The sequence below is a fragment of the Canis lupus genome, chromosome 5 (genome assembly GCF_011100685.1).
Source record: "Canis lupus familiaris isolate Mischka breed German Shepherd chromosome 5, alternate assembly UU_Cfam_GSD_1.0, whole genome shotgun sequence".
Taxonomy (NCBI): Eukaryota; Metazoa; Chordata; class Mammalia; order Carnivora; family Canidae; genus Canis; species Canis lupus.
In genome coordinates, this window is record NC_049226.1 from 77,697,378 (window position 1) to 77,710,007 (window position 12,630).

General features: G+C 39.4%; 2 protein-coding genes across 3 annotated transcripts in view; both read right to left on the bottom strand.

Moving 5' to 3' along the window:
• The window catches only part of HYDIN (HYDIN axonemal central pair apparatus protein), a 389,826-nt gene extending 381,002 nt beyond the window's left edge, over positions 1–8,824 (bottom strand). The window contains exon 1 of the mRNA XM_038538390.1: positions 8,766–8,824. The gene's annotated coding sequence lies outside the window, so the exon portion shown is untranslated. The remainder of the gene's footprint in view (positions 1–8,765) is intronic.
• CMTR2 (cap methyltransferase 2) lies at positions 1,676–8,915 on the bottom strand. Of its 2 annotated transcripts, none has more exons than XM_038538395.1 (2): positions 8,766–8,915; positions 1,676–5,164 (listed from the first exon to the last, which is right to left on the bottom strand). In XM_038538395.1, exon 2 carries the CDS (start codon positions 5,143–5,145, stop codon positions 2,845–2,847), a length of 2,301 nt encoding a protein of 766 aa, XP_038394323.1. In that variant the 5' UTR covers positions 5,146–5,164; positions 8,766–8,915; the 3' UTR covers positions 1,676–2,844. The 2 variants fall into 2 exon arrangements, with proteins under 2 accessions (XP_038394323.1, XP_038394324.1); XM_038538396.1 differs by lacking the exon at positions 8,766–8,915 and adding an exon at positions 8,216–8,448.
• Between the last annotated feature and the right edge of the window lie 3,715 nt (positions 8,916–12,630).

The window sequence follows — 12,630 nt, forward strand, 5'->3', positions numbered from 1 at the left end:
AAAGACCAGTTATATTCTCATCAAAAATAAATAACAAAAGCATCAATTAACTTTTTTCCCCAACTCTCCCTAATATGCTGAATTTGCTTCTTTCATTCCACTCCTGTGGCTCAGTGGCTAAGTGTCTGCCTTTGGCTCTGGTCGTGATCCCGGGGTACCAGGACTGAGTCCCACACCTGACTCCTTCCAGGGAGCCTGCTTTTCCCTCTGCCTAGGTCTCTCTTTCTCTCATGAATAAATGAATAAAATATTTTTTTTTAATTTCATACGAATTTCTTTAAACAAAATATTCTAAAGATGAAGACCACAATTCAATCTTTAATTTATTCCAGAAAAGAATCTTTGATGCATTTAAATATTTAAGTAACATTAAGCTAATATATAGAAGCCTCACTAAAATATAAAACTTTTCTTAGGGAGGACAAAAATTAACACTGACGAAAGTAAACTTGTAAGACCTACTTCTTATCAAAGTTTTTTAGAAAACACATTTGTAAAGTTGAAATTTTCTGGCTATTAAAAAATCCATTTTATTTTTTATTTTTTCCTTTAAAGATTCCATTTATTTATTCACAAGAGACACACAGAGAGAGAGAGAGGCAGAGACACAGGCAGAAGGAGAAGCAGGCTCCACACAGGGAGCCTGACCCGGGACTCGATCCCAGGTCTCCAAGATCACGCCCTGGGCCAAAGGTGGCGCTAAACTGCTGAGCCACCTGGGCTGCCCTAAAAAATCCATTTTAAAAAACACCACAATTAAGTTAAAAATCTCAAGATCTACAAAAAATATTTTTTTTAAAGAAAAGTAACTCTGATACACAAACCACCTCTCACCTTACGGTCTTCTTGCCATCCATTTTTGGACAGCATTTTTCCTCCCCTTTTTCTCAAAGAGAAGTTCCTATAAGTCATTGGTACCTGTCATCCACATCCAGTTCATTTCAAACCTTCAAGTCCTATCTCACCTATAGAGCAAATTTGAATCCAAAAAATCAGATACAGCAACTGATTCCAAAAGTCAAGTTAAATATCAAAATATATTCTAATATACACCAGGATGCTATATATTCCAACAAGAGATTGATTAGTGTTAAAAAACAAACAAACTAACAAACAAAACAAAACAACTAAGCATTCAATACTTATTTCAGGTGCTTAAAGTAAAGTTTTAATACCAGTGTCTGGAACTAGGCTTTCAAACTTCACATTCAAATGAACTAGTTAAAATAAGCAACAATAAACTGTGTCATTGTATTAGACCAAACCAATCAAGGCATATTAAGTGCAAAATGTTTTTCCAAGAATAGTTTTTAATTCTCTCCTGGTAATCTTGTATAAATTTTCTGTCAGACTTCTATCACTATACAATTAGAACTGCTTTCACAAAGTCACCAGTAAGAAATTACATTTCTTTGGAAATCTACCTCCAGGCCCTCACACCCACCCTGGCAAGAACTCAATCTACCCCTACTCCTCCCCTCCCTTAAGTATTCAGTTTCTTTCCCGAAGTAGAAATTCCATAAATATTACAATATTAAGGACTAAATTTTAATGAATACAAATCAGAGGAAATGAAGGAACATTAACTCCCATTCAAACCTTCCTTTAAAAAAATGTTTCCAAGTTATATTTTTAACTTCCCCCATGATTCTCTTTTAAAAAGACGAACACAAAATCTCTCTGCTAATGACTTTATTCATGAATCTATAATGGAACTCAAAATAGCAAAGAACATGAAAGAAATTCAGATTAATATTTATCAACCAAATACATCAGAGAATACATCTATTTTTTATATAACTAACAAGTATGTCTAAAATACATATGTGAGAATATAAACATTCTCCACTTTGTGGAATTGCAGAGTAATGACGATCTGCTTAATACAGTTTGCCAGAAAAGCTCATTTACACCGTCAAATACTCGAACTCTCAAGAAACCAAACACAACTGATAAAATAGCTATCTCATGGTCAATCTTTTGGTAAAGTGCCACTTTCAAAGAAATAAGATTTAAAAATTTTAGGTGCTGAACCATCATTCCAGAAGTGTTAAAATTTTTTTCAGGATTCACTATGTTCATTACATTCATATGTCCCCAATATGAGTCCATACACAATATTTTACAATCTAAAAACATTAGCTCAGAGATCATCTCCTGGAAGTTAAAAATTACTACACTGTTGTAAAAGAAAGTTTTTCATGATACAGGTGTGTATTAGACACAGTGATTTTTTTCATTATTTTAAACATGATTCTTTGGTTTGAAGCTATCCTGATATCCTTTCTGGCTGGATGGTTGTGGTCATTAATATACACATAAAACAACTACACAAGTAAATTGGGTCAGTGGCCTAAGGGCAAGGAATGGCACATATTGAGCATCTGGCAAAAGGAGTTCCCCAAATTCGTAACTGACATGGTCAGTATTAAAATCCGTGGCTCACCTTTCATCAAAGCCTCTCTCAATTTATTAACAGCATGAGCCACTGAGGAAATTAGTTGGGAAAAAAATCTAATCTGAATGAAGGCACATGGGTGCGAATCTTAAAACAGATAAAAAAGACCAAGTAAACTGCTTAAGTATGGGTGTGTCCATCCCAACATATATGCACATGTCATATTTGAGGTTGAATATCACCACTGCATAGATTGCACCACATGGAAAACTATGGGCGTATATATGAGATCAGAACTAGCTGGCGGTTTTCCAGAAATAATAAGACTTTCCATGATGCAGAAGTTGGCCTTTCCCCCACATGAAAGGTTTTAAATAGCAAAGGACTGAAATAACAATGGAAACTGTAAGCCACAAAGTCAAATCTCAGAAAAGACAAGTTCTATGTCATAGCTGAAGGCTGCCAATGATTTCTTCTCTCTCTCCTTGAATAATTACATGCAAATGCCTTTTAGCAATGGCAGCATTCAAATCCCACAAAAAGTCAAGTAGGGCCCCCTTAAGGAGCACCTCCATTGGTACAAACTGTAAAACCTGCTGGGGTGCATCAGATTTAAGCAAAGAGCTCAATAATTCATTCACATTCTGCAGATACTGGAAAACTGGATTTGGAAGGTCCTGATAACCGACACACAGCAGGACTGCACAGGTCTTCAGGGGCTCAGAAGAAGTAGGACAAGAAAATGTGATGAATCTAAAACAGCTGTGGAGTACAAAGATCAAACCAGCCATAAATCTTGTAAAACAAGAAAGTACAGGCAAAATCATAACATCTCCTGTATGAAGCTGCTGCAGTGAATGTAGAAGACAGTCCAAAAACAGTTGCTGGTAAATCGGGTCTCCATCATGAAGCAATGAACAGCTGAAAGTCATGAGTTCAGCCGATTCCAGGAGTTGAACTTCCAGTGGTATATGCGTTTTGATATCACGGAGAGTTGGAAAGCCCACAAGCAGGCACTTTATCTGGTTGCTGGGTTCTACGACCTGATCATCCTGAAGGCACGTGGTAAGGCTAAACAACTCAGAAAATATCAGGTCTTCCGTAAAAATGTGACAAGGACAATAATACTGCTGTTTGGGCCAGAACTTGGAATCCAAATTCAAGGCTCCTCCTAAAGACTTTTCAATCGCTTCATTAAGAGCCTTTAAAATTTCACCATCACAGAAAGGAGAACACTTTACATTTGGGAGTTTCTTTCCCTCTAAAATATGCCATAAGTGACACTCAAGATTGGAAGCTGTCCCTTCTAAGACAGAACTTTGTCCAGAATGATACACAGCATGTTCTTCCGCCCAACTATTAAAGTATCCTTTGGCCACCTTATCTTTCCATGAAAGGGATTCCAGCATTTTCCTTTCATTATAGGTTTTAAAATATCTGTTCCTCTGTCCAAACCATTTTGTATTTGTACTACAACCAATATTAGATTTTTTCACTAGCCAATTATTTCTGGAAAGGGGCTTCAACTGAAACTTTTGCATGAAATATTGAACAGCACAGTCCCTTAAATTATTCAGCTTTGTTTGTTCTCCTTTTCCCATGCACTGAAACAGACGAATGTTCTCAGAAATAGTCTCGAGCTGGTATTTATGAAAGAACATACAACATTCTTCATGCCTTTTAAGAAAAGATTCAGGGATCACATGATGGGGAAAGAGGGCTTTCTGGGTCATTTCTGTTCCAAAATTTAGCACCATCTTAGATAACAGAGGATAGATTGCCTCTTTTCCCTTATAGCGAAGACAAACCACATAGACTTCTGAGTTCCCTGCCTTGCTAGTAGCAGGTTTAAAAACATGGACTTGGTCAAAGGAACAGTTTAGCAGGTACATCAGGTTTATGGAACAATGTTCAAACAAAGTAAACATCTTCAGAACAAAAGAGCCACCACTTCCAAGAGTCATCAGAGCAGTGACAACTTCACAGTAATGCAAAGAAGAGACTAAAGCTTCTTGTTCACCTGGGTTTCCTTGGCAATCAAAACTCCCATCTGCGGTGATCAAGTGAATGGTAGCCATGTTGCTTACGAAATTCTGAAGTCCAGTCAGATATTTCAAGGTCATGATATCACCAGTGTTATCTGGACCAAAGTACCACCAATGCAAGGTATTTGCAATAAGTCGGTCATCCATAATCATCATAAGATTGTCATTTGCTTCGTGGTATGGATTCAAAGTATTAGCTACCCAACTCCAATCACAGGGGAATCGATGGGATTTTAAATAGTGATTGAGACTCGCTATAAAAGCTCCAGGAGCTTCACAAAGGTGTAGAGAATTCAGTTTTCCATCCTGAAAAGCTTCCTGTGGAATAAGTGGAAAACTGCACAAAATTTCATGAAATTTACACCATGCTTGAGTACAAAGTTCAGCGTTCACAGATTTTTTCACATGAGAAATTATTTTTCCAGCTTTATTAGTGAAAGCAGTGTGTTCATGCCACTCATCCAATTTCTTATCACTCAGTAGGTTTTTTACTTCATTTAGGGAGTTCTTCAAATCAAGCAATGTATTAAATTCCGTGTGGTCACAAGTAAAAATCTCACTGGGATCTGGTAACTGCCACTCATTATTAAGTGGCTTGCCATAAGAAAAGTTCTTGGCAAAGAGTTCAAAAATGTCAGCAAGAACATCTGGGCTGAATGTCTCAGGACTTGAACCCAGTGGTGGCTTTCTGCACTTACTCATTTTCAAATTAAATTAAAATCTAGAAAAAGAAAACACATAATTAAATGAATCAAATTTATTAGTGAATGAAATCTCATCCACAGCAAATCCCATCACACTCATGACAAACCACATAAAATGGAAAGGCTAATGTCAGCACATTCTGTTACATAATGAGGCAATTTGGAATAAAGAAAGAGTAAAGGCTTTTACATCCAACAGACTTGAGCTCAAATCCAGTTAAAACGTGGCCTTGGGCAAATTACATCTTTAAGCCTGTTTCTTATTTAAAAGTTAGGATATCATATTTTTGGATGAGGAATAAACATGCTAGCATATAAAAAGCATACACCAATGAATATTCATCAGTGATGGCAGCTCATGTTACCATAGTAATCCATCTAGCTCCTCCCCAAAATTTTCCTCCACCCATGGCTGAGACACCACCACCCACATGGCCCCAAAAGCACTCCCAGGCTAAGATTCATCCCTTGACCTTTGATCAAGCTTTAACAAATGATTTTAGCTTTTTTTAGGTCCCTCCAAATCTCACCTCCTTCCAGAAGACTCTACACCTGAACCCAGTACTGGTATTGCTACCAGGCCTCTCAGCCACCACATACTTATTCACTAACAAGTACTGCCAAATACGCCCTCTGTCCAGATCTCTCACTCTTGCTAAGACACGTACCTTGGTGGTACCCAATCACCTTTACAGGCCACAAACTAACACTCTCATCACCATACTGCTTGTTACCTGTTGTGTACTTGACTGGTCAGCCTCTGCTCAGCTCAATGCTGAAACTGAACTATAATATTCAACCTGGCATGTCTCTGAACAAAATCCCTCTCATCTGCTCCGATAGCTCCATGCCTCCACTATAAAATATTACATCTTCTTGCCACTAAAACATGTCACACTTTGATAAAGGATCTTCAAATTGAAGAAATATCCTCACCGAATATACAAATTATAAACAGTCACCCTACATTCTGTGTTTTAACACCGTCTAAGAAACCAAAAACATCTGTCCACTAGAGAGGGAAAGAGATATAATGGAAAAAAGCATGGCTTAATGGCACAGTGTTGGCCTGAGTTATAAATTCTAGCAGTTAGAGCTCTAAGTATTACCTAGGACTTGTTGGCTCAATGTTAATTAATAGGTGCTTTAGTTCAAAAGTTCCACGTTTACTCAGCATATTCAATGCTACACCAGTTTTTCAAAAAGTATCTAAATTGTCAAACACAAAAAAACGACAAAAAAACCACCAACCCACAAAAAGCCAATGTGTGATTAAGATGAGAAATAAAGTGAGCTAATGCCACAAAAAATACAATAATATATAGAAGGCTGTATTCTATTACCATTTGTTTTGTACTATATTTTAGCACACTTTTCTCATCCTCTTCTATTTTGTTTAAAGTATTTACAACCCTGTGTACTCCACTAGCCTATAAGCTTCTTGAGGTAACAAGTATCTTCTTAGTCATTTTTGTTTGCCACAACGTATTTACAATACACACAAATCATCAGTTAGTAGTCACACTTGCCCATCAATACCTTGTCCATATATATATATATATATATATATATATATATATATATTTTACTGTTAGAAGCTATATTCAGACAGATTTCTGAAAGACAAAAATGAGGCATTGTCACATTCACTAAAACCCTAAATAAAATCAAATGAAAGTTTATTACAAGTTATTCTGTCTTAATTCACACTGTGCTTACTGGAAACTATGACCATGTTTAGATCGCAACTATATTCTATTTTGGAAAAAGTCTGATTTTAGTCTAACTTCACATACTAATTAATGGCTGTAGGTAAGCTCTGAAATCTTGCCTAAGCTAATAGATAATTATCTTTACATGAGAAAAACTAAAATGATTCAATGATTTAAATCATTGATTTGAATCATTTGAATCATTTGAATCTTGATTTGTGTACCACAAATGTATTTTATGTATTTATATATAAATTATGTATTACATATATCTTATGTGTTTATATATCTTATGTATTTATATATAAACTATAAATATTGAACATGTATATATTGAATAATGTTCAGGTCTACAATCCCACCTTTCTTTCCTCCTATCAAATTCCCAGGCTCAAGCCACTCGCTCACCCACCTCCACCTACCAGCCTCCTACAGACACTGTCAATTTTCTGCGGGGCTATTGCCAGAGCCTTCTAACTGGTCTCTTCTATCTTTGTCTCCCCTGGCTCCCCATTTCACTCAAAGTAAAGGCCACAGTCCTTACAATAACCTCCAAGGACCTTGAAGATTTCTGCCCTCCAGCCCCAACCCATCTCTAAACTAATTGTCTATTGTTCCTCATATTCTTTCTGTTCCAGCCACACAAGCTTTCTTGCTGTTCACTGAAGCACCAGGTACACTGCAACCTGTAAGCCTGTGCACTGGGCAACCCCTCTGCCTGGAACACTCTTCCTTCAGATGACCTGCACAGCTCACTCCCTCACCTCCTTCAAGTATTTACTCACATGCAATTTCTCTATGAAACCTACCCCAACATCCTAATTGCATTTTGCAATACCAATGGTAAAGGGAAGGACCTTGCTGTACTTCTTTTTTCCCCCATGACACTCTTTTTTTTCCTTATAACATATAGTTCGTTTGCTTATTATGTTTATTACTGTCTTCTCCCAAAAAATAGAATCTAAGCTCCACAGGGCAAAGATCTTGGTTTTGTTGATTCATTTATCACACCGAGGTTATAACAGTGCTTAGGACACAATAAACAGTGAATATTTAACGAATAAATGTTAGCACAAATGGCACTCGTCAGATTAGGTTCTGAATGAGTCATGATAATGCACTTCAACCTCACTCCGGCATGACCAATGCAATACCCAAAAATTAAAAAAAAAAAAAAAAAAAAAAAAAAACACGTGGTTTATAGAGAAAAAAGTTTCCCGTGGGTTCCTCTGCGCCTTTCACTGAGCACGCCATCGAGCTCTGAGGCATCACAGCTCCGCTAGGAGGGTCAGCAGTAACACTCCTATTTTGCAGTCAAGTAGGAAGTCATGCAGCCCGAAGCCTCGAAGGAAATACCTGCAAAATCGTCGGCCTGACACGAAACGCACGAGACCTCATCAGCTGTGCTCTCTCCAATTAACGTCGACTAAGGAGTTTTAGAAGTTACCTCCCGCAGCTCGGCTCCCAGCGACTCCGGCAATCACAGCCCGAGTGTCACCTAGCGCCTTCGCTACTTCGGGCCGGGGCGCCCAAGACCCCGTTTCACCGGACGGAAGGGAGTCCCAAGCTCCATTCGGGCGAGCGGCCCGACCCCGGGACGAACCCCCGGCCCACGCCCCGCCCCCGCTCCGGACCGGCCTCGGAACCCGGGCCTGAGGACCTCCGCTCACGCCCACCTCACCTCGCCCCCCGCCCCGCCCCGCCCCGGGGGAGAGGTAGCGCCTCCCTCCTCTCCTCACTCGAGGGAACCCTCCTCCGCTTCCGCTCCCGGGGCCGCTTCCCGGAACGGCCGCTGCTCGGGGCGTGCGGCGCCGGCGCCCCCGGCCGCAGCGGAGGTAGGCGGCGCCCCGAAAGGCCGGGAAACTGGCCCGGACGCGCCCTCGCGACCCCGGCAGCGGGAACCCACCTCCAGGCAGCGCCGCCGCCCGACGCCGGCCGCCCGCGGCCCGAGGGCCCCGACACACACATTGCGCACGCGCCTCGAGGCCGGGCTGGCGTTACGCGTCAACGTCACGCACGCCGGGACTCTCGTAGCGCCCAAGCCCTCGCTCGCTGGGTTTCGCTTCTCCTTCTCCGCGGGGTCCCGGGGACGCCAGCCGCCTTGCCCACGGCTCCCATGGCAACGGAAGCCGCTCGCGGAGGTGGGGCGTCCTTTGGCCCCGCCCCGGCGGAGGGGGGGGCGGGGGGATGGGCGGGGCCAACCTGTCCCGGACACGCTGCCTCCGCCCACCGGCCCTGGGAGGGGAAGCTTTCTAACCTCGTCCGGCAAAAGTTGGTTCCTAACTCAGGCTGAGTTAAAACTCGTGCTCTAAAAACAATATGAGGTTAAATATGATATATAATATCACATAAAATCATATCAAATATGATATATAATATTTATAATATTGATATGCTATAAATAATAGCATATTGATATATTTTATATATCGATTATATATTACATATTACTATAAATAATAGTATATTGATATATTTTATATATCGATTATATATTACATATTACTATAAATAATAGTATATTGATATATTTTATATATCGATTATATATTACATATTACTATAAATAATAGTATATTGATATATTTTATATATCGATCATATATTACATATTACTATAAATAATAGTATATTGATATATTTTATATATCGATTATATGTTACATATTATTATATATTATATATATATATTTTTTTTAGGGGCACCTGAGTGGGTCAGGTTGAGCGTCTGCCTTTGGCTCAGGTCGTGATCCCGGGGTCCTGGGATTCAGTCCCTCATCAGGCTCCCTGCGTGGAGCCTGCTTCTCCCTCTGCCTGTGTCTCTGCCTCTCTGTGTCTCTCATGAATAAATAAACAAAATCTTTAAAAATAAATAAAAATAAAAATACATTATTTTACAAGTCCTTCAGGATATGCATCGATCAAAGGGAAAAAATTGTCTTTCCAAAAAATGGTGCTGGGTCATTTGGATATTCGTATAGAAAAAAATTTTATGTGGACTCTTACCTCACATAAAAAAAATAACATTTCATTTGGGTTGCCAATCTATATTTTAAAAAGGCAAACAACTCTTTTAGCAGAAAACATCTTTGTGACCTTGAAATAGGTAAAAAGTTTACAACAAAGCAGAAAAAGCACTAATCATAAAGAGTAAGTATATAAATTGAACCATATTAAAATTAAGAATGTCTATTCACCATAAGACACCATTGAGAATGAAAAGACAACCTACAGAGTGGGAGAAGATATTTATAACACATATGTATGACAAAGAATTTGTATCCAAAATATATAACTCCTACAAATAAGTAAGAAAAAATGCTCTAGGGATCCCTGGGTGGCTCAGTGGTTTGGCGCCTGCCTTTGGCCCAGGGCACAATCCTGGGGACCCGGGATCAAATCCCACATCGGGCTCCCGGTGCATGGAGCCTGCTTCTCCCTCTGCCTGCATCTCTGCCTCTCTCTCTCTCTCTCTCTCTCTCTCTGTGTGACTATCATAAATAAATAAAAATTTAAAAAAAATGCTCTAGTGGAATAAATGGGGCGGGGGGACACAACAAACACTTCAAAAAGATGATATCCAAAAGTCCAATAAACATGTGAAAAGATGCTCAACTTCATTAGTCTTTGGGGAAATGTAAACTAATCCCATAATGAGTTAAAATTATACATTAAATAGGCTAAAATGGAAAAGATCAAATATAAGTGTTGGAGAGTATGAGGTGCAATCAATGGAAAGCTCTTTGGAAGGAAAAGATCTCCCAAGGTCTTCCAAATTCACAGGTTGATTGTCCTTTAAAAAAAAGTTTTTTTTATTTATATACAAATACTAAGATCCTATGTGTACTGTTCAACTACTTTTGCCAAATGCCTATTAAATATTCCAGAAAGTTCCTATAAGCCCCTTCCCAATCTCCCACTCCCAAGAAGCAACCACTGATGTTTTATATCGTCATAGTTTAGTTTTGCCTATTTTAGAATTTTATATAAATTCAGTCATTACGGTTTGTTTGCAGCCTATTTCCACTCAGTAATCATTTTTTTATATTGTAAGGGAGAAAAAAATATTTTCCTTCTAAGTTCTCAGCTGGGGCTCCGTAACAAAAGGTAGATTAACAAGAGAAAAGCATGTGAATTTACTAACATGCTCTATGTTACATGGGAGCCTCCATAAGGAAATGAAGATCTAAAGACACTGGTAAACCTGAGTGTTTTTATACTAAGTTTAATGAGGAGTGGAAAATTGTGGGAAAATGAGACAAATGATATGAGCTAAAAGGAGTACGCTGGGGGAAATTTAGCAAGGCATGTTCACCCAGATTCCTCTTGAATCTCCTTTCATCTTCAGAAATAAAGATGTTCCTTTCCTCTGGTTATAGGGAGGGCATATCTCACATGAGGATCTTGTGACCTGCTTCAGGGCAAGGTCAGAGGATCCTTCCTGCAACCTGCCATTTCTCAAATTCCCTTAGTTTAAAATATGCCAACCACCATATTTTGGGGCTGCATGTTCTGAACCCTCAGTATTCACCCATGTTGTTTTATGTATCTGTAGTTCCTTCCTTTTATTGCTAATTAGCATGCTAATTAGTATGCCATTGTATGGATAGACCATTATTTAGTTCTCTATTCTTTTGTTGATGGATATCTGAGTTTTTCCAGTTTGAAGCTATTGTGAATAAATCTGCTAAGAACATTCTACTACAAGACATTTTTGGAGGCATAAGTTTTCTTTACTCTTGGGCAAATACCTAGGCATGGAATGAATGGCTGGGTCATGGAGTAGATCAACGTTTCTCAGTCTCAGCATTATGGTCATTTTGAGAATCACTGAGGTAAATCTATGTGTAACTTTGTTGTTGTTGTTTTTTTATGTGTAACTTTGAAGAAACCTCCAAACGGTTTTCCCAGAGTGCTTGAACAATTTTACATCCTTACCCACAATACCTAAGAATTATGGGACTTGCAAATACCGCGCCCAGTCGAGGTCAGCCCAACCTTGTTCTTGGACATTGCCATGGATGGTGAGGCCTTGGGCCAGGTCTCCTTTGAGCTATTTGCGACAAAATTCCAAAGACAGCAGAAAACTTTCATGCTCTGAGCATTGGGAAGAAGGGATTTGGTTATATTGTTTCCTGCTTTGATAGTATGATTCTAGGATTTATGGGCCAGGGTGGTGACTTTATACACCATAATGGCCTTAGCAGCAAGTCCATCTATGGGGAGAAATTTGATGAGAATTTCATCCTGGAGCATACGGGTCCTGGCATCTTGTCCTTGGAAAATCGCTGGACCCAACACAAACAGTTCCCAGTTTTTCGTCTGTACTGCCAAAACTGAGTGATTGGATGACAAGCATGCATTCTCTGGCAAGGTGAGAGAGGGGAGGAATATCCATGGAACACCTTGGATCCAGGAATGGCAAAACCAGCAAGAAGATCACCATTGCTGATATGGACTAATCTGATAAATTTGACTTGTGTCATAGCTTAAGCACCAGGTCTTTCCTTCTGTAGCTAGGAGAGGGCCCCTTCACCCCCATCTGCTGGAAATACCCTAGAATCTTTGTGTTCTCTGGGGCAGCTTGATGGGTTCTGTATTTTCCTTATCCCTCTCCAAGTCAAGTTAGATTGCAGAGTTAAGTTTATCAATATGAAGTAAAAGCTAAACAACAACAGTAAAGTATTCTAGTTCCTTCATATCCTCACCAACTTTTGGTGTCATGAATCTTTCATCTTAGCTATTGGTGGGCATTGGTTGCTTTATACCTC

Coding starts and splice junctions, on each gene's coding strand:
- CMTR2 (XM_038538395.1), bottom strand. CDS start 5,145: ATGAGTAAGTGCAGAAAGCCACCACTGGGTTCAAGTCCTGAGACATTC.